This window comes from Semicossyphus pulcher, unplaced genomic scaffold (assembly GCF_022749685.1).
Source record: "Semicossyphus pulcher isolate SPU_LCO1_2020_fin unplaced genomic scaffold, fSemPul1.0.p SCAF_17, whole genome shotgun sequence".
NCBI lineage: Eukaryota > Metazoa > Chordata > Actinopteri > Labriformes > Labridae > Semicossyphus > Semicossyphus pulcher.
The window spans coordinates 17,102,401-17,130,300 of record NW_027211681.1 but is presented as its reverse complement, the minus strand read 5'-3'; the positions used below and the strand labels follow the sequence as shown (position 1 = coordinate 17,130,300).

Below are 27,900 nucleotides of genomic sequence, written 5' to 3'. Positions count from 1 at the left end.
GCCCCCTGTGACTAGAAGAAGCAGTGGCCTCTTAGACCCCCTCCACCACACCTCACTCTGTTCTCACTTTCCCCTCTCCTTTAAGACCCCTCCATGGTATTACTATTCTTCTTCCTTGGTGTTTTCTTCTTTTGACCTCTTCTCCATTTCTTCCCATTTTCTTTCCTCACAGGGGTTTCCCATATCCTTTTCATTGAACAATGCTCTAACCTAGTTCTCTGTCTTTCTTTCCCTTTTTGTCCCTTTTTCCTCAGCCTTGATTTACGGTGGCTGCAGGCCTGCAGGGGTGGGGAGTTATGATGTATGGCTGCACCAGTTATTCTTATCTGCTCTCTCATATGGCAAAGCTGTTGCTGCCCCAAGCCAAGCTGTCATTGAGTTTCTTAGACTCCTTTCCTTGTCCCTTGCTTTTTATCCACACTAGCAGCGTGGCTTGAGGGACGGCGATGCTGGTGTGTCAGATTGTCCTTTGAGCCACCATTTTGATCCACATTGAAATATCGCAACACCTCTTTGATGGATGACCATGAGATTTGGTACAGACAAACATGCTGACCTTATGGGGTATCCTGCTGATTTTGAGGATTCCATGACTTTTTGACGTGTAATTTATGTGCGTAATTTCTGTGCCTCCTAGGAAGTATAGTTATATACTTTTTTCTTCATCAGTTACAGCAATTATCCCTAAGATTTTCACTTAATTATTCTCTGTAATGTCACCCTCCCAAACAAATCGTGATTGAGCCTGTGGCCCACTGAAGACCTTGTATGTAGCCTACAAAAACACGGCTGCAGTTCCTGCTGGTTGCTATTGTTGCAGGCAAAGATAACAAAACCGAGATTTTCATAAAACTTTAACAATCTAGTGCCATCATCAAGTCCAAACTTTGTTACTGTGGTTTATGACCAAATATTAACTAAAGTAAAGCCATATCTATCAGCATCAGGTGTCAATTAGATGCTAATCAGCAGATGTAAGTAAGCTAACATGCTAGGACTGTCAAATGATAATTCACAACATCCTGCAGAGAGCACGTCTCTGACATGAACTTGAAGCAGCAATCTTCCCACTGTAATGTGTCGATTTACAGCACATGCTGCTGCTGCCTGCGGACTGATAAGTGTTATTAATACATGTAATCATGCAGCATTCCCAACACGAATTCTTTGGAGCGCAGAGAGGAAGCTATTGCTTTCGCTATTTGAAAAAATCTTTCTCTATCTTATTAATCGGGGTGTTAAAGAATGAAAACAGGTACAGTTCTTATGTTTACATGAACTTTGACATCTCCATGATTTAACAGACCATACTTTAAAAGCACTGATATTTAAATACCAGGCATAGCTGACTGTAACCTGTGCAGTATTTATATCAACAGGATGATTAATGAGGACATGCAATAAAGGCGATGCTTGTCACTCGATGAGGATATTCTTAGAAGGTTGCTCTTCCTTGCATCATGCTGGCGAACGTCAAAGCCTCACGCTGACCTTCCTTTCCAGTGATATCTCCGGCCTGACCCACAATCCGCGCTGCATCTATGTATGGAGCAGGCTGCACTGCTGTGTAAATATGAGCTGATGAAGAATGTGCTGTCAGAGGGTGTGCAGGGAAAAACATTTGGTATAGCTTCCTGTGTGTGCTTTCGCGTTGTTTTGCTGATGCAGGATGCTGGATAGATTCTTTCGTCGAGTCATCCTGTCATGCTGTAGCTACATATTTCTAGTTATTAGCAAAATAAGCACCTATATTTGCAACTTTATAGCCCCTGTGTGGCCTTCTGCACATGAATAAGTCAATCACCTTCTAATAAAGATCTAGTAGACACCCGCTGGGTCTCGCTCAGGTGCTAAAACAGGGAAACATGATCATACTTCTTTAATATTCCCTGCCTGTCCTTGTCAGCGATTAGCATCAATCATACGGGGTTTAATTTATGAAATAGCTGCTAACAGGGACATTAAGAAACATGTGGGGCCTATAAAGCTTTTCATCTCAGCAGAAATTATGATGATTGGCAGTTTTTTTTTTAGCTAACGGAAATGTGAGCCGAGCCAGGCGGCTACTGTATGTATTGGATTTGATGGCCGGTCTAATATAGTTTAAGAGTCATAAAAATGTTGATAAAGTAGGCCATAAATCATGTCAAAGTGGATTTTTCTGACTTCCAAAAAGGCCTTTAATTTGTATTTCTCTCTCTTACTCTGCCTCTGTTAACCCAGCACGTCCGGCATCTTGATTATTTCTTGATTATTTGTTGAGATTCATGCCGGCTCCAGCCTTGGTGTCTGACAACATGTACAATAGAAACCAGAGAACAGAGAAGACCCTCCTCTCTTACACTGGTGTGAACAATGTGGAGGCACGCAGGGGAGGCATGCCATGGTGGCGGATCGGGCCCACCCAGACTGCGGCCTGCTGTCCCTCTCAGTTGTCTGTCCCCTCGGCGAACAAAGCCGACACAGGGAGGAAAGGGAGTGAGGAGGAGGAGGAGGGGGTTTGTGCAGTTACAGCTGTCACTCTGCCCTATATAATCTGGGAGTCTGGTGGGAATCAAGGAGAGAGAGATGGACGGACAAAGACAGGGAGCGACGGGGCGAGATCACTTTATGTTACCGTGATTGAGACACACTGAAAAGTCTTGATGGATGAGGAAGAAGGAAAAATTAAATACAGTGCTTAAAAGTGACATTTCAAACACTGACAGAAGTTCTTCCGGACAAAAGTACCCACCTGTACGCTTGGACAGCAAAGAAGCAGCACCTGTTGGCCACACAGTGGAACAAACCCACTGAGAGGACAGGTCAAAGCAGATAGCAGATGTTAGTGTTTCAAGGGTCTTCAAAGTCATGTTGCCTAAAGAGTGGTGTTCATTCAGTTCTGAAGGTTATTTAACTTTTGTCCAATAAGGGAACAGAATTTCACAGTCCCATTACCTCATGTCACATTCATGTTACACCTGCAGCTCCAGAGGGAGTCAATTATTACTGGGTCCAGGAAGTGATGTTACAGGTGCTGTCTGGTTGTCAGCACGGTTACAGGAAAAACCACAGGCCTGATGAGAGCTGTAGCTTGGGAAAAGGAAGAACCCATTAACTTTTAGAGCTGATCCAACTCACAGACAATCACTGGATCCAATCTGAGATCAAACACATATTGGTTTGGCTCGCAGATTTGGTCTTGGCAGAGGTCTGAGTCCTCTTCTAGTTGACAAGTTTGTATATTTTTGACAACATTCTTTCCTTTAAAAAAAAAAAAGATACCTTGAATTTTGGGTATAGTGATCAAATATACAGTAAGAAGTATGATGAAACAGTAATGCAGGGCGCCGGTTTAGCTCAGTTAGTAGAGGAGGCCTTGACACATCGGCTGCAGGCTTGACTCCAACTTATGGCCCTTTGGCGCAGGTCCAACCCCACTCTTTCTCCATCTTCACTGTCCTATCTAATAAAGGCAAAAGGCCAGAAAATAATCTTAAAAAAAGAAACAGTAATGTATTTCCATTTGCATTTTGAACCTCCTAAAATCTGTTGTTTTTGCATCAACTATAGGTGCCTCTTATTCAGTGCAATGCTGACCAGCAGTCTGTGAAATACAAGTTCAAAAGCTGTGTTTTTTTCTCTTATCCATAAACCCCCCTTTGTTTTACTCCTTGTAGCCATGCCAGAAACTTAAAGCAGCCTGATTACTCAATGCCAAAACAGAGGCAGCTTTTTGTCTCTGCCGTGTTCATTCGATAATCCTCAACGATAGCCGCTGACTGAGCTGCTCCTCGTATCGGCTGCAGAGAGGGACGTCTGCCAGGAAACACTTTCTCCAGAAACAATCTGATTAATGAGCCTAAAGACTTTCTTCTTTCTTTAAATCCTGAACAGGCCTGAACAAGGAGTTTTCTAGCTGAGATGAGGATTTAATTCCCTCTTGGTTATCAGTGCAGATTGAGAAAAAGTCACATCAGTCTGAAAAATATACATTTACAAGAACACAGAATTCAGAAAAGTCATATTATGCATTTTCTCAATTCATCATTTTATTCATGTAATGTATCAACACCTACAGAAATTGGGGCAAGCAAAAAAACAGCCATGACACATGTTTCCTGTATTTTTAGCCGCGACTGTTGGAAACCTGAGCATGGAGCCTGGTGGAGGGTCGCTGTGCCCGCCGGGCTCCGCTGCTCCATGGTGCCTGCATTTACCCAAGCGAAAGCTGTAGTGGAGAACTCGCATTCATGTGTTAAAAAATGGCAGTTAGAATAAGAGGTACCCAGATTTTTTTTAACGTTGTAGGAAAGGCCTTCATGTGCAATGCCGCATCTTTAAATTTTCCGGCTGATTGATGCCAGTAGAGATGTGATGAAGTACAATCATCCTCCCAGAAAATCCACTTGTTGCTATCAGCTCCATCTGGACACGCTCCCGGTCTTGGTGTGTGTGGTTTGCCCCTGGTGTGACTCGGCCTGGTTTGGCTTCAGTGTTGACATGCAGCTTCGAGGAAGTACCCACCTCCTCCAGAATACCCACATTCAACCCCCCAGTGTTTCATTCTCTTCGGTCACATAGCATAAAAAGTGCAGCCTCTTTCTTCCTCACTGAGGCAAAACTGAGCCTGATGCTGGTTTATTGTGCGGGACAGGGAGGCGCTCGTATGCATTGTTCTCTTTACCCACATACTTTACCATGTGTGATGTCGTGTTCACCTTTCTGCCTGGAGACGTTGCTCGCGCAGAATAAAACATTTCTAATTTTTAAAAATAGATTTACTGTCCCACCAAACTGCTGAACTTTTCCTGTGACCCACTGAAGTTCCTTCCAAGATTCTCCAGCAGCGTTAGGTCAACAGGGCCGCTGTCAGTGCGGCCAGTCGTGCGAGACTAAAGAGAGACGGCCCTCCTCTGACTTCCCTGATCCGAAGAACCCGCCAAGCTTGACCCATTTCACATCAAAAGTCACAGGTCACCGGGCTTGTCTCAGTGAGGGATGAGGCGTCAGGGCCCTTCGACGCTGTTGTTAAAAAAACATCCAGATTATGTAGGAGAACCTATAATCTTAAATATCTCTGAAGTACCAAGTCAATGACCAAAGCTGAGCTGACAGTTTGAGGGATTACATGAGTCATGAGATAGTGTGGATTAAGGACAGGATTGGGTCTAAAGTTGTGGATCAGTGGACGGTGACTCTGAGCTTCAAATGCAAGTTTTGTTCAGATGTTTTGTGAGAACGGACTCTTCCACAGATATAAAGAGCCACTAAAACATGTTTATCAGTTTGTCACACAAAAAGCTGCAGTGAGAAGCAATATCACACGAGAGGGAGTGCTGTTGTACTGAATATCAGCATGGCTGCCGTTCTGTTATTCAGTACAACAGCACGACAGGCTCTGGTGTGATTCTGATAGACCAACTTAATCAACCTAGACAACTTACTTGTTGTAATGTTTGTTATTTGTTGCTAATTAAGGGTGAAGAAATCTGATGTGGTGTTATACTTAAGTTAACAGTCCCTGTGCTGTTATACTTGATATCAGCACACATGGAACGCTTCTTGTTCTAATATCTTGGTTTGAACAAACTGCTGTGAAATACATGTTTAATGAGTGAGTACGTCTATGAGATCACCACTTAAGGTTACTAAATGAGTTAAAAGCCACACTGGGGAGTGCTGGTTTAGCTCAGTCGGTAGAGCAGGCGCCCCATGTACAGAGGCTACAGTCCTCGTCGCACTGATCGCAGACTCGACTCCGGGTCTGCAGATCCATTTGGTGCATGTCAGCCCCCACTCTCTACTCCCCACATTTCCTGTCTGTCTTCAGCTGTCCTATCACATAAAGGCAAAAAGACTTAAAAAACTCTTAAAGAGGGAGGGCGGCAGAGCGTGGACATGGCAGGGTGAGGAAGGTTTCCAAGAGGCCAGCTCATTAAAGACATTATACTATGACAGAGTTTTTCCACAAGCAGATCATGCGTATCTATGTTTGTGTGTGTCCTATTGAGGGTTTGGAAAAGAGCATGAGGCAGAAGGTGAAATGATGTTTAGGGAAGGCCTTCATCTGTAAGCCTACAACAGATTGCAGCTTATATGCCTCTGTGGTTACACGAACAAAATAGATTTTACTTTTCCACAGTGCAAACGGAAGATGTCTTAAGCTAAAGATAAAGTTTGTTTTCTGTCTTTTAGGGGGAAACAAACTAAAGCCTCAGCCTTTCCGGCTCAACTGGTCCTGGATTTCTCTGGAGAGGGAATACTACCTAGTGGACGAGGACGCCAAATACCTGGAGGTGACGCTCAAACGCAGAGGCTACCTGGGGGAGACCTCCTTCGTCAGTAAGTCACGGCATGTTTGGAAGAATGTTCTTTATATTTTAAGTTTTAAAACTAAATAGTTTGCAACTACTAGTTACTATTTTTTCTCATGCTTCCTGTTAGAGTCGGCACCAGAATTTCTGTAGTATTTCTGTTTGGGATATGAAGGATGATGGCACTACACAGCATGCCCTTATTAAACTGACAATTTAACAATGAATTATCGCCCATTCAACTGTTTCCTTAGACTTTATTATATTATTAATGTGTCATTTCAAAGGCCAGCCCTGCTATAAAACATCAGCATTACTCTGTCATTTAAAACCCATGCAGATTCACGTTAAGCTGCAGTTTATCCCCACAGTTAAACTGAAGAAATCTTAAAATTAAAAACACTTTTGTGTCCCTAAAGCTGCAAATCTTTTGTGTTCTCGTTTAACCGGTGGGAGCCCCCACTTCCTGTCCTGTCTGAAAGAGGTCTGATTGAGAGCACATATAACCTTTCAAAGTAAAGGTCACGAGGAAATGTCAACATGCTGGTGTGTTTGGATGTGTCAGACACTTGCATGCGACAGATTTATAACAACACATGTTAGCGTGCGCGATCCTTTCTGTCTTTGAAGAAGCAGGAGGATTGTAAAGGAACAAACTAGCCCATAAATACCATTACAGGTGATTTTAACCATGTAAAACCTGAGAAATATGCTGCAGAACAAAAACTCCGGCCTAAGTCTTACAAGTCTCACAACCCCTAAATCCGCATTTAAATCTCTTGGAGCTTAAAGCTTGAACGTCGCTTTCCCTCAGGTATTGCTACTAAAGATGGGACGGCCGAGAAGGACAAAGACTTCCGCGGAAAAGCCCAGAAGCAGGTCCAGTTCAACCCGGGCCAGACCACAGCTACCTGGAAGGTGAAGATCTTCACAGACCAGGAGTTCGAGACCTCAGAGACCTTTGAGATCCAGCTCTCAGACCCCGTCATGGCTGTGCTGGAGTTCCCCGACACTGCAACGGTCGAGATTGTGGATCCAGGAGATGGTGGGAATCTAATAATCAAGTTATTCAAACATTCGGATGCTGCCTTTTTTATTGAAATCCTTTCTTACGCGTGATCGCTTTTCTCCTCCCGAACAGAGTCGACAGTCTTTATTCCTCAGGCAGAGTTCAAGATCGAGGAGGATGTTGGAGAGCTGTTGGTGCCGGTGAGACGCTCGGGAGACGCCAGCCAGGAACTCATGGTGGTCTGTTTCACTCAGCAAGGTGAGGAAAACCTATTTTTACAGGAATAAAAACTTCAAAAGTAAAAGATATCAAAAGCTCCACTGCTAATTCTCAATAAAAGAAACGAGTGCACATCTTTAATCTCCTCTCTGTTACCCATAATCCCTCAGCCACGGCCACCGGCACCATCCCCAGCACCGTGCTGTCTTACTCTGACTACATCACCCGCCCCGAGGACCACACCAGCGTGCTGCGTTTCGACAAGGACGAGCGAGAGAAGCTCTGCCGCATCATTATCATCGACGACTCCCTGTACGAGGAGGAGGAGAGCTTCAACGTCAGCCTGAGCATGCCCATGGGCGGACAGGTGGGCGCCAACTTCCCAACCGCCAAGGTCACCATCCTGGCAGACAGCGATGATGGTGAGTGGAGAGGGATTTAACCTGTTGCCGTGCTTTTCTTATCCCAGCATACTTCATGTATGGAAGGGTCGGTTTAGCAGAGGATTGATACATGGGAGGAGGGAGAGATACTACAGATATGTGGATGGATAAATGCATAGAAGCTACAGCCTCATGAGATGATAACAGATAGAAAGAGATTTGTTTATTGCTTGTTTCAAATATTTATTTCAAACACGTCACTGAATGCATTTCCAGATTTATAAGTGTGGAAGACGTGCATCTGCTCGTTAAATTTTCAGGTGTTTTAAAGATCAAGCAAGTTAGCAATGAGCTGATTTATGATCATATGCAACATTGCAACTTCAGAGAGGGGTAGTAGTCTTTTAGGGTTGCAGGGGGGCTGGAGCCTATGCCAGCCGTCATTGGACGAGAGGCGGGGTTACACCCTGGACTGATCACCAGTCAATCACAGGGCTGATACATAGAGACACACAACCTGTCACACTCACACTCACAATTTTAGAGTCACCAGTGATCCTAACCAGCATGTCTTTGGACTGTGGGAGGAAGCCAGAGTACCGAGAGGGAACCCACACATGCACAGAGAGAACTCCACACAGAAAGGCCCACTACGCAGGATTCGAACCAGCCTTCTCGATGTGGAGGGACAGTGCTAACCCCGGCAAAATAGTGACATGATTACATTTTATTGTTGAGTCATTCGTAAATAATGTCCCCTGCCCAAATTAGTTTACCATTACTAAGCAAGAGACCAGAAACCAAAGATAGTTTACGAATAATATCAAAGAGACAAACCATCCTGAGCTGTTCCAAGCTATAGAAACAAAAGAAGCCAACCAGTAAGAATGAAAGATTAACAACCATTTCCTTCTGTCATCCCCAGTACTTTCACTTACTTACTTTATTTACTTTGAATATTAATGTTGTTGCTTATGTCTGGGTGTGATTTGCAGACCTTTGCTTGCTACAAAAGACAGAACAATATGAAGTTTTGATGCAGGCAAAATAAAAGTTCACGCATAGAGAAGTATCACAAAATTGAACATTTTGCAATATTTAAACCTCTCATATAATAATAACTATGCATCAGAAGTTGATTAAAATACCATATTGTCACCATATTGTCAAGTAATGTGTTCCTATTGTCTGGTGGCAATAGTAGCAGGTGTGGGTGATCCTGTTGCTCTGTGTCCCTTTATTGCTCTATATTACCATGTTGGTATCTTCACACCATGAAGCCCTACATACTGTCTCTGCATACACTACTTGCCTTAATGGCTTTACAGTATTCCCAGCTCCATTAACCCTTCCCGTGCCTGTCTAACTGCTGTTTACACATTCTGCCTCATTTCTCCAGCACACTCCTGTCGCTCCGTGTTAGAAACAAGATAACAATAGACAGGTGTTGAGAGGGAGAACGGCGGCCTCAGTGGATGTTATGCTACGCTGTAGACTGTCTGACAGATAAAAGGGGCTTTAAACCTCTCCGTGCTCCTCCAGCGACCCCTCGTCCTCGTCGGCATTCAGGGGAGCTCAGGGGAAACAGAGGGCATCCCTTTGTCTGCAGGGACCAAAAGGCAGGTGGTGCAGAGAGAGGGGCTATTGTGTGAGGAATCCAAATGACTGGCATGTTTTTACTCTTTCTCCCCGTTAGATGGTATTTAGGGCCGTGTTGTCTGTTCCTGTTAAAGATACTTCACTTTCAACTTGAGAAGGAATTCGGCTTTAAAGCTATAAATCACAGAGGCGTCTCGGTTTGATTTGATCTGTCAAACAAAACGTCTTAAAAATGTTGAGAAATAGTCGCCTTTCAATTCTTAAAATCGTCTTTCTTTTGCAGAAGTAACACAATTTGTCCTCCTCATATTCTTCTATATTCAGAACCTTTCACGAAAGCTAATTCCCTTGTGTGTTTTAGTGACAAACCATCCTAACCAACTTGGCACAGGAGTACAATTGAACTTTATGTATAAATAATCAGCGTGCATTCCCAGACATGCAAAGAGACAAAAGAAGACTCCTCAGTGTAAACCTCTATTGTGGTTCTTCTTCTTGGTGGGTCCTGAAGTAACACCCCACCATAAATCTGATTCAATGTGTGTGTGTGCGTGTGTGTGTGTAAAACCATCTGCCCGCCTGAGTAAACTTGTGGTTTGGACTCTCGCCAGCATCGAGCTTCCATTGTTACTGTATTCGTCTGGCTCTTCCTCACACTGATCTTTAAGGTTGCCATGTTGGCACGCACTCCCCCCCCCCCCCCCCTTCTCATCCTCCCTGGTACTAAATAGCTGGTTTAGAGGCTGAAAGGCATTGAAAGCGTGCCAGATATCCTCCCTTCAGCATCGGTTGTGTGTTGAAGCATCAGTCAAATCTCTAAATGAAACCAAAGATGCTGCTAATTCTGCTCAAGCGCTAATAATTGAGAGCTACGTTTTTTGGGAAGCTAATTTGTATGAGCCAATCAAACGCTACTTTTTATTAGACACAACTTTTAGATAAACAAAATGTCACATACGTTAATTTGACTGGTGAAAAGTCACATGACCATAGCTCAAACTCATTGACTCATATGATCTAGGTGTGATAATAGTCCATCGCCATGTTTATTTGTTGTACATGTGACCGGTGTTGTTTAATGACCCTGATGGGACCCAAATGCAACAGTGTGTAACTTTAGCTGAGTGGCCACAGGTGACATTTATTTGATTTTGGTAAATGGTAAAACATAAATAAGCACAATAAATATGATTTATGGTGTATTCACTTGTTATTGTTCTTAATTATATCCATCAACATCTTTGGTTCGCTAACGTTTGCCACATTTAGCTAGCATTATTATATGCTCATAAATAGGGAGCATATTTCCCAGGGGGTTCCAAAGTTTAATATCCTCCATTTAATGAAACACTAAGATTCAAAGGAATATATATACCCATCTATGTTTTTCCCCCAGGTCAAATTGTAAATATTTTTCTTGCTAAGTATGTTGAAATTGCCCATTTACAGCTGATTAATGTTAAATTTCTTGAAACCTGAAGATCAACAAGTAAAACAGTGACTTAAGTAACCATTCAAAGTGCATTTGAAACGTCTATTTCCCCTCATTATTTTGCAATTAGAGCTGCAACGATAGCCCTTACTAATAATTTGTAATAATAGTGAACACAGGACCATGGGGTAAAAAGGGATAACCCCTGAACAAGTAAAGCTATAGCGGCAAAACCCTGACCATCTTTGTTTTGCCAGAGTTTGTAGTCCAAAAAGGATTGAGGCCTTCATTTGCACTTCTATCAGTCTATCTCTAAGAGCACTGGCTGGACAGGGTGTGATGAAAACCCACTTTATACAGAAGTGAGGACAGATGAATTGACTGTGTGTCCTCGGAGTCTGAATTCTTGCCCTCTGCCTTTGCAAAGTCGAAGGCTGCCTCTCTGTCTATGCCAAAGCCTCACCACACTGCTTATCTGCAGCTCTATCATCAGAAACTGGCAACATCCCTCCGCAAGTGCAACTTACTGTGCGCACACACACACACACAAACACACACCTTATTATTCAGGTGTATCCTCAGCCCTTTGGCGTTGAGTTCACACAGAGCTGTCTGGATTTAGATAAGTGGGGGAGGAAGGTTAAAGGAGAAGAGGATAAGAGAGATGACAGCTCTCTTCCTGTGCTGAGTCAGAAGTGAGTTTGCTCAACTATTCGTGCCAACTCACCCCTGAACCTGGTTGCAAACATGCAAAATATGTTGTCTAAAAATAATCTGAAATTAACCAAAGACATTCAAATGTCCACCCTCTATTAAAAGCTAATGTTGCTTCATCCGAACATTTTCTGGAAAGTCGTTTGTGTTTTTCTTAAAAAAACATATCTAAAGCTTAAACCCAATTTTTTAATTTTACTCATTCCCACAGAGCCCTCTCTGTATTTCGGAGAACCTGAGTACGTCGTGGATGAGAGTTCGGGCTACGTTGAGGTGAAGGTCTGGAGGACAGGAACAGACCTGTCCAAGACCGCTACTGTCACCGTCCGCTCCAGGAAGAGTGAGCCCGTCTCGGCAGAAGGTAAAATCAGCAGTTAAAAAGATCAATATCCTTTATGTATGATCCTGTAGCACAGCGTCAAGTCATGGTTTCCTCTCTTTCTGGCAGCTGGACTAGACTACGTCGGCATCAGTCGCAACCTGGACTTTGCTCCTGGAGTGACGATGCAGACGTTCAGAGTGACCATCCTGGATGATCTGGGACAGCCGGAGCTGGAAGGGCCGGAGACCTTTGACCTCGTGCTGCGGATGCCCATGAACGCAGTGCTGGGAGAACCGAGCAAGACCATCATCACCATCAACGATACAGTCACTGACTGTGAGTGCCAAAGACACATACAAAACCTTTTGTGTAGTATCCAAGCCCACAGTTACTTTACAGTATATCCTTTATTAGATGATGTCAAGTTTTATGATTGTTTTTTTCAGTGCCGAAGGTTCAGTTTAAGGAAGGAAGCTACAAGGTGGACGAGTCAGACGGGGAGGTGACAGCCATAGTGTACCGCAGTGGAGACATCAACCTCAAGTCCACGGTGCGCTGTTACACTCGCCAAGGCTCTGCTCAGGTCATGATGGACTACAGCGAAAGACCCAACACTGACGCATCAATCATCACTTTCCTGCCAGGTGAGAAGTCCCTCTACCTCTTAATCTCTCTGTTCCTCCGTATCCTGCAGATACTGATCAAAGTATCCTTCTTTCTTCAGGTGAAACTGAGAAGCCGTGTGTGGTCAGCCTGATGGACGACTCTGTTCACGAGGACGATGAGGAGTTCCGACTGGTCCTGGGAGCTCCAAAGAGCAAGTCTCCATATGGAGCTTCTATTGGGGAGCAGAAGGAGGCGCTGGTCACAGTCACAGATGAGAAAGACAGTACGTATATGACCTACACATATTAAAATATCTAAAGTTTACAACACAAAATATTCTGAATAACCTAAAAATGGCAGCTGCTTATGAGATGAAAGATGAGACGCCCTTGAGCATTGGCATGTTTTGGCTCATGTATAATGTTCTTTCCTCTTCTAGAGCCCATCATCCGTTTCTCTGAGATCAAGTACAGTGTGCGTGAACCTCAGGTCAAAGGCGACTTGGCAATAGTGAAGATTCCTATACTCCGTGTTGGAGACACCTCAAAGGTCTCAGTGGTGAGAGTACACACCAAAGATGGATCTGCAACCTCTGGAGAAGACTACAACCCACTGTCAGAGGGTAAGAACCTGGTTTAGTGCATATTGCCTCTTGGTATGAAGTTACTGTATGTTGGATATTTTTTAATCATATCTCACTTTACCGTCTCTGTGTCTAAGATGTTGAGTTCAAGGAGGGCGAGAAGGAGCACTTTGTGGAGATTGAGATCCTGTACGACGGTCAGAGAGAGATGAGAGAGGCCTTCACTGTGCACATGAAGCCGGATGACAACATGGTGGCTGAAATACAGGTGACACAAAGGCCACAAGGGCACGTACACACTAACAAATATAAACCAGCAGAAAGGCCTATTATGTGCACACGTACAGTGCTGCATATCCACACACGTGAGCATGCGCCGTGTCATGTCGGCCGTGTTAAAATAGCCAAGCAGCAGCTGGCATTGCTGTCAGCATGCCCCGAACCACAGTCTTATAAAAAGCTTTTCCCTGTGGAATGAGATGCTAAAGGGAATGTCCCAGCAGAGCCAAACAGTAGACCAACCTATAAACAGAACTGCGACATTCTACCCATATACTCTACATAAGGCACGCACTGATCACGTGACAAATCCAAATAGGTTACATACCAGAAGTCAGTATGAAAAATGGCCATTTTGAGGGCACTGACTTGCATACTCGCTGAAATATCGCCAATATCAAATTTTAGGCAGTATCAGAGGCTAATACCAATTCTGGTATCGATCTACCTTGCCTAACTTACCTTTTGTCTTCTTGCTAGATGAACAAGGCCATCGTGTACATTGAGGAGATGGACAGTGTGGCAGATGTTACCTTCCCTGCCGTGCCCCAGGTGGTTTCCCTGCTCATGTATGATGACACGGTTAAAACCAAAGACAAGCCCAACCCGCCCAATGGATACCCTGTCGTGTGTGTGACGGTAAGTGTAACATTTCTGCTACTTTGAAGAGCCCCACACGTATCCAGATTTCTTTAATTCCTCAGTTGCCTTGTCCCGTGTCGTCTCTTGCAGGCTTGCAACCCTAAGTACAACGACTTTGACAAGACTGGTTCCATCTGCTCTGCGGAGAACATCAACGACACGCTCACCCAGTATCGCTGGCTTGTCAGCGCTCCAACTGGATCCGATGGAGTGACCAGCCCCATGAGGGAGGTGGACACTAATACTTTCTTCACAAACACCAAGTCCATCACTTTAGATTCCATCTACTTCCAGGCCGGCTCAAGGGTTCAATGTGCAGCAAGAGCCTTCAACGCCAATGGAGACGCTGGCCTGGAGCTGTCCAGCCCCATTGCTGTGATGAGCAAGGAGGAAGGTGAGTGAAGGATTGATGGGAGATGAAGGAATGCCGCAAATGTATCCTCCGTATAGAGTTCTTGGTTTAACTGACTGTTAACTCTTTGCAGGTATGTGTCAGCCTCGGGTCCAAGGAACTGTCGGAGCTGAACCTTTCTCTGCCAAGATCCGCTACACTGGTCCAGAAGATCCAGACTTCCCTAACCTCATCAAACTGACTGTCAACATGCCTCACATGGATGGTGAGCAGCAAACACTCATGCAACCATGGATATTTAGGCATTTTTGTTTAGAAATCTAGACAAGGAAATTAACAAGCTTTTCTTTCTCAACAGGCATGTTACCAGTGATCTCCACAAGACCTCTGTCCAACTTCGAGCTCACCCTGAGCCCAGATGGCACGCGTGTCGGCAACCATCGCTGCTCCAACTTGCTGGACTTTAATGAGATCCAAACCGGCCATGGCTTCATCACGGATGCAACAAAGAACCCTGAAATCATTGGCGAGACTTCCCCCTACCAGTACAGCACAATCATGCGCTCGGCCAACTCTCTTCGCTTCTACAGAAACCTCAACCTAGAGGCCTGTCTCTGGGAGTTTACCACCTACTACGACATGTCAGAGCTGCTGAATGACTGTGGAGGCTCCATTGGCACTGATGGACAGGTAGGACGTACATAAATGCCAGAAAACATTCTTTACGCCCAGTTGCAACAGCAGTTACTGAGCAGTGTATTCACTCTGAGGGTCGCAGAAAATCTATGCTACTCTTTCATGTGAGTCCAACTTTTACTGTGACACACAAATGTATGGAATTGACCAATTGAAAAGGGTCAAAAATGGAGGTTGCTGTCGTAGCTGATAGCTGTGTTGCACCATTTACTTGTCTGTTGGGTAGTTAGCAACTTAGCTACCTCAGGAGGTGTTTTCCCTCCTGTTTCTATGATAAAGTAAACTCTTAAATGACGTACAATCAAAAAATAAAATAAAATGAAGGGGGATGAAGCAGCTAAAATAGAAAAAGTAATGTGAGATTAGCATGTTGCTGGCAAGCTAGTTTGTTACTGATTAGCTTAGCAGCTACAGTAGTTTTCCAACTAGCCCTTCACTAAGTCACTCTCACCAAGATCGTAGAACCAAAACATTTGCAAAGATATGCAGAAGACGTTCACTGAGCTTCTTCATGATGTCAATCCCTTCAATCTCTGAAGTTGAATTGACAATGTTTGATTTATCTCCTATTTAGGTGCTAAACCTGGTCCAGTCCTACGTCACCCTGCGCGTTCCTCTGTTTGTGTCCTACGTCTTCCACTCTCCTGTGGCTGTGGGAGGCTGGCAGCACTTTGACCTTCAGTCAGAGCTCAAACTCACCTTTGTGTATGATACAGCAATTCTGTGGCAGGATGGCATCGGCAGCCCACCCGAGGCTGAGCTGCAAGGTATGTTCTCGGACCACTGCTGCTCCCTGCTGGTGCTTACAGAAAGGTGAAGCGCGGTAAAACTTTGTTCTGTGTTCTTTTAGGAGCAATGTATCCGACCAGTATGCGCATAAATGAGGAGGGACGTCTGGTGGTCAACTTCAAGACAGAGGCTCGCTTCAGGGGACAGTTTGTTATGTCTCATCCAGGTAAGAGGGTGGCGCCAACGCACACACACACGCTAAACACCCATCCAGTGTGGTCATTCTATACAGCGACCTCCTATTGGATTACCCTGTCCACATCCTCTCCTCTGTTTCATCCTTTCATCTATTTCTGGAGTGCTACATTAGGGTTACTTCCTGTGTAAAAGTGCCAGAGGTCATTTCAGCAAATGTGAAATTGACCCTGCAGCGTTAACAGTTCGGAAGCAAGTGGCGCAAACAATGTTGAGGGCCGCTCTACAAATAGTAAGGTCTAGTTCGGACAAAATACAGCTTTAAAGATTTATGATTGTACACGTTTGTTTTCAGGAACCAGCGTGTCATCCATGGTGATGTGTGCTGACCACCCAGGGCTGACGTTCACCCTCGCCCTGGTCAGGACTGAGCCTACTTACAACCAGCCCATGCAGCAGTGGAGTTTTGTCTCAGACTTTGCCGTGAGTTGAAAGGCAATAAGAACTTTCCAGCTATGTTGATGACTGATCGTAAAGGTCTTAACATTGTCTCTGTGTGACCTTTAGGTGCGAGACTACTCTGGTACCTACACAGTGAAGATGATCCCCTGCATAGCATCACCCAACGGGGAGTTCAGCATCCCTCCTGTCTGCCACCCAAGAGAACCACTTACGTTTGACATGGACATTCGCTTCCAGCAGGTTAGCCTGGATATCCTGTCAAATATCCTGTAACATTATTGAGTCCTAGGTTCACAATAGTCAGGATCACGGTGAAATAACAGATGGTTTTCTTTAAGATGGCACAACAATAATACCATTGTTTTAATCGTCTCCAGGGAAGTTACATTTGTCGAGAAACTTGCAAACAAATCTCAGTTAACCACTTCAGGAAGATTCTTTTTTTATGGCATGTTGATTTGACACAAAGCGAGTAACATGATCTCATCTTAAAGTTAGATTCTCAGTGTCCCACATTCACGAACATTCAGAATCTGAGATATGTATGCTAACCCTCCCTTTGTGCTACAGGTGAGCGACCCAGTTGCAGCTGAGTTTAGCCTCAACACTCAGATGTTCCTGCTGTCCAAGAAGGAATTGTGGTTGTCTGATGGCTCCATGGGCTTCGGAGAAGGGACCGATACTGCTTTTTCAGACGGTACAACAACACTGCCACCTACTGGACCTTAGAAAGCATTACAGCTGAAAACCATAAATCCTCCAGGAATAATAGTCTAATGTCACAATTAATCTTCTCTCACTTCAGGCTCCTCTATCTACGGTCGTGTGATGGTGGACCCAGTCCAGAACCTGGGCGACTCCTTCTCCTGCAGCATTGAGAAAGTCTTCCTCTGCACTGGAGCAGATGGCTATGTCCCCAAGTACAACCCCACTAACAAGGAGTATGGCTGCCTGGCCGATGCTCCGTCTCTGCTTTACAGATTCAAGATCCTGGTAAGATGCGAATCCAAAATATAAAGTGTTTAAAGGGCCGAAAGAAATAGAACTTATGTCTGATATTTGTTTGTATTCCTCTGCAGGACAAAGCCCAACCAGAGACTCAAGCTTCAGTGTTTGGCGATGTTTCTTTTAAGGCCACACTGGCTCAGGACACACCTGGAGGTCTACCTTTAGTCAGACAGCCAGGATCAGATGGCTTCACACTCTCCTCGTCTCCACTTTTCCAGGTCTGTATGATTCTAAAAAAAAAAGTGTGTTTGGTTATTGCTTACACAACTGAAAGTAAGACTCATGTTGTTTCTCCTGCAGGTGGCTGCTGGTCGAGAATGGTTCATCCACACTATTTACACAGTCCGCTCCAAAGAAAATGCCAACCGCAACATTGGCAAGCGCAGTGTGGAGTACCTGCATCACAGCATGTCCTCTGTTGAGCAGCCTGAGACCTCCGATATGGCCACCCACCGACACCGCCGTGCCGCCCCTGCTTTCTCTAACCCTTCTCTCGCCCAGGACATCGGTGTTGATAACAACCGGGGAACCAACATCCAGCACATCTCTCTAGACCGAGCAGACCGCATGGTGGTCAGCCAGCGCCAGCCCTGGTCCCCTAACCGTGAACCCCTTCTTGAGCGCCCCTTGCTGGAGAGTTCTGGCAGAGAGCCGGTTGACACCTCCACCCTGCCCATGTTAGTGGGCCTTGCAGGTCTGATCCTCCTCATCTGCCTCATCGCCACCATCGTTATTCTGCTGTTGCGGCGTAAAAGGAGGGAAAAGAAGACCCAGCTGCCTCCTTACACCACCTCCTCTTCTTCTGCCTACAATGGCTACAGCCAAGGATCAGCAAGCATGTGGGGCGGCTCAGACAACTCTGAGGTCTAGATGTGGACCCCCATCCTCCTCAAACACCTGCACCCTATTAAAAAAGACTACGATAGTCTCCTCCACCATTGTGCCTTCAAAGCCCAACTTTTGTAGCACTGAATAGAGCCCAGTACAACCTGTGGACAGCACAAAATATCAGTGCTTGGGGCCTTAATGCAGAGAATGCACCAGAGTCTTCAGAGATGTATTGATCTCTGATAGTCGTTAGCCCTTGCTCTAATGTACTGTAGGTTTTTGCAGCCTATGTTGATTCATGGATGTATGTGGAAGCCCCTCAGAATGTTTTCCCTGCGTTTGTGAATGCATGAAAATCAATTTTAATGAATGCAATTATTTCATTAAAAAGGCAACCTTGATCGAATTTCATGAAAGAAAATAATTTTCTATGTTCCTCCTTTAAAAATAAGTTTTTTATTACTGAAATTCAATGTTTTGTTTGTGTGGAGCGTAGAGGAAAAATGGACTGAATGTTAGTTGAAGCTGACCTTAATGAATGATGATTTTATAATATTGCTATTTTACTGCTGTGCTTTAAAAAGCCTGCAGTAAACCTACCCACTGCTGAATAACGTAACATTACCAATATGGGTTCATTGAAAGGGATTGTAAATGTCATTTTTTAGTCTTCTGATAATGCAGACACTTTTTTAAAAACATTTTTCAGGTCTATGTGGCTGAAATCAGATGCAAAACTATCTGTGTACATATCAATGTAGGACTATGAGAAAAGGTATTATGACACCCTGGTAAAACTTGAAATATGAACGATGTCTTTCTGGTTTGTTTATCCAAGTCCTGAAAAAAAAAAAACAAGTGCAGCAAAAGTTATATTTTTATCTCCTGAAGCTGACAGTATATTTTAATGTGCCAATTGTTAGTAGACTTCTACGGCTTATTAATTTGTGTCAAGAGTTTGGATGTATTTACACTTCAACTGCCAAATATAAATGTACTTTTTTTGAATCGGCGTCTTATTTCTGAGTGCACACATTTTTAAAAAAAGGGGACGTTTATTTGTGATGTTCAAAATGACATTTTCTACTTCACATAGGAAAATAAAAGAAAAGTATTCTTCAAAATAAAAAGGGTACATGTTTAGAGCAATGGAATGTAATACAACCAACAGGCATAAATACAATTATTTCAATGTAGTACTAGTAAAAAAAAAAAAGACTAGCAAACAAACAACTAAACCAGCACAGCTGCAGCGTTTAGGTAAGTGACAACAAGGCAGGCTTGTGAAGGAGCACTTCCTGAAACCTAATACAATGAAATCAGTCCATCCGAGGGTTTTCAACAGTACATTATGACATCCTGTATAACAAACACAGACACTAGGACTAACCACACCAGAGCTGGCTGCTGCCCTCTGTATGCAGTACATTCAAGTGGTGAACGGCTTCACAACTTGAGCTTCTTCCTTCGTCCACGGCCATCTGGGGTTCCCTCTGACTTCCGTTTCTGGGCCTTGGTAAAAGAAAATAATTATTGAGAGAGATTTCACAAGCAGTAACCAGACGAAGACAGGGCTGGGAAACAAACATTAACACTTATTTATACCCATTTAAATGTGTCCAAAGTGTTTACTTCCTTTAAAATGAGATGAGTTTGTAACTTACCGAGCCAGACTTTGGGCCTCGTTTCTTCTTCTCAGCCTTTTCCCTCTCCTCCAGCTCCATGTTCTCTCTCTCTATCAGTGTAATCAGGGTGTTGCATCGCCTCTGGAGCTCCTACACACACAAACAAAATGTTTCTTTTTTTGTCTTTTTTCTTCGATTATTATAAACAAAAACAAAAGAAATGGAGAAAAAAAATATAGTATAAAGAAGCCAAAATGTACCATTGCAGTCCTTGATTTCAGGAACCAGTCGAAGCGGAACTGAGGCGAGTTGCGGATGCACTGGCGCAGCTCGTCGTACACGCTCTCCTTGTCGAATCCCAGCTTGTGAAGCATACAGATGAGGAAGCGGTCCTCCTCCTCGGTGTAGTTCTTGCCTTTGTTGGTTCCATAGGAGATGCGGAGCTGATGGAAGGGAGCCTTGTAGCGACCAATCTGGATGTGGAGGTGAGAAACATATTGAGGGGCCATTAATTATTGAGGAGGAGCAGATAAAGTGATCAAGGGAAATTAAGGGAAATGAGAAAGACTAAAACACCAGCTTTAATGAGATAAAGCCAATTAACTAATAAATAGCTCAATGTTTGACAGCCAGCTACCTTTGAGTCAAGTGCTTTCTTAATGCTAATCCTCCTCTGGATCCTGGCCTCTCCTCTCTCAATCTGGGCCATGATCTTCTCGATATCCTGCAGCTCATTGCAGCGCTCCCAGAATACAGCTGGAGGAACAAACACAAACAGAAATTCACTTAATACGCAAAGAAGTCAAGAGTTTGGGTTTGCCTGTGAAAAAGGGGATCAAACTAAATGGGAGTCATTACCGGAATATTCCATGACTTCCTCTGGAGTTTTCCCCTCGACCTCTCTGGCGATGTTCTCAATATCGTCTCTTCCCCACTTCTCGTTGGCTTTGATGAACTGGTTGAAGTCACGTTTGTTCCAGATGGTAAACCCCTGCAATGGAGGTGATCAAAATATGAACAAAGCTCGATGCGGGCACTGCAGGTTTAATTATTGCTCATGGCGTATTTTGAAGTGATTGTTAGCAAGGATAATCAGTACCTGTTGCAGCAGGTTCTCCTTCTCCTCCAGTTCCTCCTCTGTGAGAGCCTCCGCCTCATCAATCTTGGCCTGCTCTTCTTTCTGGAGCTGGGCTGAATTTGGCATGTCTGGATTACGGGGAACCTGAAGAGACAGACTGACTTAAATACTTTTCAAAAGATATTTATAACTTAAAAAAGTGAATATATTTTGTACTTCTCTGCTGAAAAACATCTGTTTACCTTGTAGCCAATAGTCTTTCTGTAGAACAGAATTTCCTTTTCCAGAAGCTCAAAAAGACGTGGAGGGAAGAACTGGAAGTCCTGGACATTTGGCTGCTTGGGAGGACGAGGAGCCTGGGAAATGGAGTCAAACAAATGTTATGCCATGAGCAGGACTATAATGCGTTTTATAATTAAGGTGTTTGTAGATCGATCCGTCCCTACCTTGGGTGCTTTGGGCTCACTGACTCGCAGAGCTTCTCTGAAGTAGGCATCGACTGCGTAGTTGGCTTTCCTTTCTCTCTTCGGCGGCTCGATCCAGTTGGTAATGACCTGAATGAAGAATTAAGAGAAGGAAACAAGGTAAAGACCCAAACGTTCATGTTGTTGGAATATTAAAGACTGAATCCAGATGTGAAACGTTACCTTTTTCTTCTCTCTGTAATCTTCTCCTTCAAATGTGTACACGCTGCTGTTCTCTGTGTCCATGGTGAAGTTTCTCAGAGTGCTCTCGCCCAGTGAAGACAGCTTTTCCTTCATCTCCATCGTCTATCATACAACAGGATCAACATTTGTTTTAATGGCAATTATAAAGATGAGATTTTCCCTGGATCCTTTTCTAATGCACTCAGACTCACCTTCCTTTCACCTCTCTCCAGAATTGCATCAATGTCATCATCTGTGATTTCGCTCTCTTTGGAAGCGAACACGTGTGTGGCGCCGTGTCTGATGATGGAAAGCATCTCATCCTTCCCCAGTTTGTTCGCGCTTGGATCCACAAGTCTTCCTGTTGGACGACAACTTAGTGGATTAGCAATATCTCTCACCTCCTAATGGTACTTTCTGTACAGAACCAACTTTATACGTCTTTGAAATTCTGAACAAACGCCTGAATTGTGGGCACTAATACGTCAGGAAAGATGACACACCTTGCTGGATGACAATTGAGTCCAGGCGCAGCTTCATCTCAGCCCTCTCCACAATCCTCTCCTCCACCGTGTTTTCAGTGATGAAACGAAAGACGCGCACCTGTTTCTGCTGACCGATCCTGTGAGCTCGATCCTACATTAAGAAGAAACACTCATCAAGCCTCCTGCGTATAAAGTTACACAGCAACCGTGCTCATTTTTTGTGACTGCTTGCTTGCTAACCATGGCCTGAAGGTCGACTTGGGGGTTCCAGTCTGAGTCGTACAGGATGACCACGTCGGCTGTTGCCAGGTTGATACCCAGTCCTCCAGCTCTGGTGCTCAACATGAAGATGAACTTGGAGCTGTTGGGCTCGTTGTATGCGTTGATAGAGATCTGAAACCGCATAAAGATACGTGAAAACAACCTTTATTTTACTTAACGTATTTTAAGGTTATTAATCAACTTTATACTCTTATACAAGCAACAAGCACCACACCTGTCTCTCCTCGTGGGGCGTCTGGCCGTCCAGGCGACAGTAGCCATAGTTTCTCCACATGCAGTAATCCTCCAAGATGTCCAGCACCCTGGTCATCTGGCTGAAGATGAGCACACGAGAACCTGGAAAGAAGGAAAGCAGTCTTTTAATTGTTGGGAAAAATCTGCGTATAGCTGAGGCACCGCGTCACATATTTGTTATTCCATCAAGAAAATACACAGGAACATCGACATACCCTGCTGCTTCATCTTGGGTAGCAGCTTGTCCAGCACCACCATCTTGCCGCTGTTCACCACCAGGTGGAGGTCAGTGGTGTAGGGGGGACCGGGCTCGGCGCCGTCGAACAGGTACGGGTGGTTGCAGCATTTCCTCAGCTGCATGAGAACGTTCAGCAGACGCATCTTGTCCATCTTACCCGCTGAATTCAGGATGTCAATGTCCTTCATCAGAATCTTTGTGTACCTGACGGGTTGGGACATGAGCTTATATTACACACCAGTGCATGACTATTTAATGTCAGTTTTCAGGTTAAATCAACCTTTAATTTAAGCTTGTAAGTGAGGATACTCACCACTCTCGCTGCATCTTACTCAGGCCCACATACATCTTGATCTCCTTTTTCGGCAGCAGAGTCTTCTCTACGTCAGCTTTTATACGACGGAGCAAGAAAGGACGCAGAACCTACATGAGAAATGGAGGATCAAAACAGAGCTTTAACCCTGATAACACGAGGGACGAGTTGGAAGTTTAGAGGGTTCAATACTTACAGTGTGAAGACGTTCCACCAACTTCTGATCACCCAGGCAGTTGTTTGTGTCAAACCAGGAATCAAAGTCCTTTGGGAAATAATGTCGTTAGTACCAGAAAATAGAGCATTTTTCTTTAAATATCAGACTAGATCATGTAAGGACTGAGGACTAAGCAGGTGTTTCATTCTCGTGATTCTTACCTCTGCTGAGTTAAAGACGTCAGGCAGCAGGAAGTTCAGCAGAGCCCACAGCTCATGCAGGTTGTTCTGAAGGGGTGTTCCAGTCAGCAGCAAACGATTGGTGGTCTTAAACTCTCGCACAATTTCTGACAGCTACGGGAAATAAAAATAAACATTAAGGAAACTTGTAAAAAGTTCGGAGAAATATAAATACCCATTTTATTTCAGTAACTTCCTGACCTTTGATTTCTCGTTCTTGATCCTGTGGGCTTCATCAATGACCAGGTATCTCCAGTTGAACTTCTTGAACACTGCCTTCTCAATGATGAGCATCTCGTAGGATGTAACGCACACATCCCACTCCCCAGGCAGCAGCACGTCTCTGATCAGGGCAGTCTGAAATTGAAGAAAAATATTTAGCACCTTTTTTTGTTTGTTTTTAACCAACAATAAATAGCTTAATTTCTGTCTGAAGAGTATCTCAAACCAACTTGTACAACAAGCACATTAAAACCTAGTAAACAGGAAGCATTTAAGCATCAAATATCGACATCACTGTGATGTATTTCCTGTGTCATAATAAACACACTCAGCTCACCCTCTGATCTCTGTCTCCTATCAGGCAGACTGCACGGAGTGAAGGCACCCATCTCTTGAACTCGTTCATCCAGTTGTAGAGGGTGGACTTGGGCACCAGCACCATGTGAGGACCGGGGATGTTCCTGTAGTGCTTCATGTATCCTAGCAGGGAAATAGTTTGCAGAGTTTTCCCCAGACCCTGAGGAACAGCAGAGCATGTTATTTGGGCCAGCAGCCACATCACAATATGAGTCAGACATCTATTAATGCAGACGGAACAGTTTTGACTCTTTAAAAACTACTGACCATCTCATCAGCGAGGATACCATTGATGCCGTTCTCATACAAAGAGATGAGCCAGTTCAGACCACGGACCTGGTAGTCTCTCATTTTTCCTGATTTGACGTCTATTTGGGAAAGAGGGGAAAACAAAACATTAGTTTTTTTGAATGCAATATGTCTTTCCCTTGAGCTGAAATAAAAACAAGACACCGCTTACAGGAGGGAGAGTCATCAAAGCGAGTGCAGACGTTAGTAGTCTTGGTGCTCTCGTTCAGAAGCTCTTCATCCTCCTCTTGCTCTGTGCGGCGATGGCGGTTGCTGTCAAACACAGAAAAGAAACAATCACCATGGGAGCGCACAACCTACAATAAAATAAATCTTTGCTGTGTGGACGTGTACTCACTCTCCGGCAGACAGCAGGTTCTGTTTCTCGTCTTTCTTGATGCGAGGGCGTCCGGGCTTCATCTTCAAGGGGGAGGTGGGGGTCTTCTGAGCGGCCGGTTGAATGAAGTGAGCAAACAACTCTGTTTGCTTCAACAGGTACTCAAATCTGTTGGTCCGGTCTGTTTGCTGTTCACACAAGAAGGCGGTGGTGTTAAGTTATTTATCCAAGAGGAGAGTGGTGAGACATGTACTGTAAGTAGGAGGAAAGCTGCCCTTACCACTTTCTCCTCATAACCTGGAGTTGATTCTTTAGTTTTGGATGAGGAGGGGGATGACGCATCTTGTCCATCGGGCCCGGCATCTGAAGATGACTCTTTTCCGGCATCTGAAGAATCAGACTTCTCCTGAGCAGAAAAAGTCAATCTGGTTTAGTTACTCTCCAATGGTTTTTCCTAACACAGCAGATTAATAAATAACACACTTGGAAAAATCATCGGCTCCGTTCTGGGATGCCCTCAGAGAGACCCGCCATTTGATTCATGACACCTTACACACTTCATGACAGCTCCTTCACCCCACTGCGTATGAAGAGCACTGCCGCCAACTATTTAGTCCTTGATGCTATCAACACTATTCTTTTCAGTGAGCCAAAACAACTGGATCGTAAATAAATCACTATAATCAACAGTTCTACACTGCTTTATTAGCATTTTTATTAAAGTTAATACTGGTGCTGTTTTAATTCACACAAAATCATACTATATCTGTTTCATCTGCTGTTTTGTCTGCTGGTGATGTTTAACCATATGCTTTTTACTTAAGTACTTAAACTTAGGTTATGTACAAAATGCCATATTTATTTGTAAGTAATATTTTCTCTTCTTTTTTTAGGGAATCATCGAGCATTTAGGCATAATTGAAGCGTTGTTTTAAAGGCGAAAAATGACATATCTACCATTGCAGATGTCATTTTCAAGCCATAATCTGCAGATAACAATAACATGCCGATTATAACATGCATCCCTACTTTTTACTAGATTAAAATTCGTTTTATGCTTTTGCATATATTGGTTTATTTCCATTTTCTAAAAGCATAACAACAGCTGGCAAAGGGACTGCCGACATTACGCCTTTCCTTAAACCCAGGTAGATATAAATCAGTTCGATTAGCAATTAGTTTATAGCTTCTTTACAAACAAAGATTTGATTATAAGACACATGGTACATATTCTCTTTTTGCTGCATTTATTTGTTACAAATATGACATCCTCCCAGCAAAGACTATATCTTTCCCCTCAAGTGCAATTTTTGTACTTAATTCGTTTCACAACTGTCACTATTTTTGTTACAGTACACTTTATACCTACTACTTTTTTATTAAACAGGTATGTAGCTTTATTGTCGTTTTTAGGTTCATTGTGTGTGTAGTAGGTGCTCATAGTGTAATGTAATAGCTTATTATACTAACTTTTTAAGGTTTTAGGTTTATACGATGCAAGTACATAAATATTATCTTATATAGTTCTTGCACCTCCACTACTGTGACAATTTCTCTGCTTGGGTTCAATTAAGTTTGTTTCAACTGATGTTATTTTACTGCCCGAGTCGAAATCCCCTTTAATTTTAATCAAAACCCAAGTTAAAGTGACGCAGAAGTTGCATGCAGGCAGCGCCGCCGCAGCAGCATCATTCCTCCTCTGTTACAAAAGCCATTACTGTTCACTGAAAACAAAGGCGCAGATGGGACAGCTGAGCGAGTTGCTGCGCTGAATTTGTTTTTACGAGGTTTTCCAATAGCCGCATCCCATTCAAAAACAGCTCCCGAGGTGAATCTTGTTCGGCAATAAACAAAACACACGCTTGGACTTTCACTGTGCTAATCAATGAGAGGCTAGTGGGGCTAAGCTAGTACTATGAGCGCTTATGAAACAGACTGGCCTTGTTGCTGCTCTGCTCTCTGTTAGCTTCAGTCCCTAATGGATGAGCGCGAGCTGCTGTTGTTGTGAGCTAGCTAGCCACCACTCGCTACCTAGCTCAAACATCCCGCAGTCACAGTGAAGAAGTGGAAGTTAAACATGGCGGGATGTGAGAGACCAGTGGGTGAGGGACTTGGGGGCGTCAGAGTTTAAGATTGTGGAGGTCTGTTAAAGATGTTAGCGGTACAAAAGAGGAAACAATGCCCATTTAAAACAATCTTACCTCCGCTCCTCCGGCTTCTTCAAGTTCAGTCGGCTCTTCCCGCTGTTCAACGCAGGTTTCGCTTTCCGACATTATTAACGAATTTCCTCTTCGATTCAGATGTATCGTCCGTGATTTGATGCCCTATGTGATCACGAATAAGAACCGTTGAAGACTTTCCGAACTTTTTTATAGTAAATGAAAACTATCCTGTTGTTTATAATGAAAGACACACCGGTTGGTCACAGGCAGCACGTTCGCGCTAGCAAGGTTTTTCCTCGAGCACCCGCGCTAACGTTACCCGGTGTGTGCGCTCTATCGCGAGACTTGGTAATGCGGCCTTCAGGAACTGTTGGAAATGGCCAGAGGATGTAAATGGATAACATGCACTGAACAATGTCATTACATAGCAAAATAAACATTAATTGGATACACATGGATTTGACGATTACCCAGTCGGTCTGTATAAAACCTTCTCTACAGTGACACCTACAATAAGTAAGCAATAACATCAGTTCCATCTTAATTAGATACAAACCAAACAACGATAACAAGAATATGTCTTCAGGTGTCGAAGGCTAGTTTATATCAAACCAATTCTATTATCCATGGTAGAAAGCCTAAAGGACCACACAGAAGACTTTAGTATAGTTAAAACGGACTACAATATCAGTCTAAAAGTAAAAAAAATATATATATGCAATTAATAATTCCATCAATTGTAAAAGGACTTGAATGATTAAATTGACAGTGAGTATTATTTAACTGCATGAGAAAATTAAATCTCAAAAAACTATTGTAGGTTACTATAACAGCATGTTATGCTATATTGATTGAGTTGAATAACTAGGGTTGTAACATTTG

At 43.8% G+C, this 27,900-nt stretch overlaps 2 protein-coding genes across 2 annotated transcripts in view; one reads left to right on the top strand and one right to left on the bottom strand.

Annotated features, from left to right (window-relative positions):
- The window catches only part of frem3 (Fras1 related extracellular matrix 3), a 28,586-nt gene extending 9,240 nt beyond the window's left edge, over nt 1-19,346 (top strand). The window contains exons 3-24 of the mRNA XM_069665363.1: nt 6,178-6,324; nt 7,111-7,341; nt 7,438-7,563; nt 7,695-7,946; nt 11,864-12,013; nt 12,101-12,310; nt 12,421-12,618; nt 12,699-12,863; nt 13,020-13,202; nt 13,301-13,431; nt 13,923-14,081; nt 14,175-14,478; nt 14,570-14,701; nt 14,795-15,126; nt 15,707-15,899; nt 15,983-16,087; nt 16,412-16,539; nt 16,624-16,758; nt 17,089-17,215; nt 17,324-17,511; nt 17,598-17,744; nt 17,827-19,346. Of these exons, the coding sequence (XP_069521464.1) occupies nt 6,178-6,324; nt 7,111-7,341; nt 7,438-7,563; nt 7,695-7,946; nt 11,864-12,013; nt 12,101-12,310; nt 12,421-12,618; nt 12,699-12,863; nt 13,020-13,202; nt 13,301-13,431; nt 13,923-14,081; nt 14,175-14,478; nt 14,570-14,701; nt 14,795-15,126; nt 15,707-15,899; nt 15,983-16,087; nt 16,412-16,539; nt 16,624-16,758; nt 17,089-17,215; nt 17,324-17,511; nt 17,598-17,744; nt 17,827-18,396 (4,313 nt within the window). The 3' untranslated portion in view covers nt 18,397-19,346. The remainder of the gene's footprint in view (nt 1-6,177; nt 6,325-7,110; nt 7,342-7,437; nt 7,564-7,694; nt 7,947-11,863; nt 12,014-12,100; nt 12,311-12,420; nt 12,619-12,698; nt 12,864-13,019; nt 13,203-13,300; nt 13,432-13,922; nt 14,082-14,174; nt 14,479-14,569; nt 14,702-14,794; nt 15,127-15,706; nt 15,900-15,982; nt 16,088-16,411; nt 16,540-16,623; nt 16,759-17,088; nt 17,216-17,323; nt 17,512-17,597; nt 17,745-17,826) is intronic.
- smarca5 (SNF2 related chromatin remodeling ATPase 5) lies at nt 19,245-27,308 on the bottom strand. Its single transcript, XM_069665364.1, has 24 exons — nt 27,058-27,308; nt 25,137-25,262; nt 24,878-25,044; nt 24,692-24,792; nt 24,499-24,599; nt 24,212-24,391; nt 23,854-24,009; nt 23,635-23,766; nt 23,453-23,521; nt 23,257-23,366; nt 22,921-23,147; nt 22,686-22,807; nt 22,430-22,582; nt 22,208-22,340; nt 21,917-22,065; nt 21,705-21,827; nt 21,504-21,611; nt 21,300-21,413; nt 21,079-21,201; nt 20,838-20,970; nt 20,617-20,735; nt 20,240-20,452; nt 20,019-20,129; nt 19,245-19,866 (listed from the first exon to the last, which is right to left on the bottom strand). The coding sequence occupies exons 1-24, from the start codon at nt 27,127-27,129 to the stop codon at nt 19,801-19,803; spliced, it is 3,108 nt and encodes a 1,035-aa protein (XP_069521465.1). The 5' UTR covers nt 27,130-27,308; the 3' UTR covers nt 19,245-19,800.
- Between the last annotated feature and the right edge of the window lie 592 nt (nt 27,309-27,900).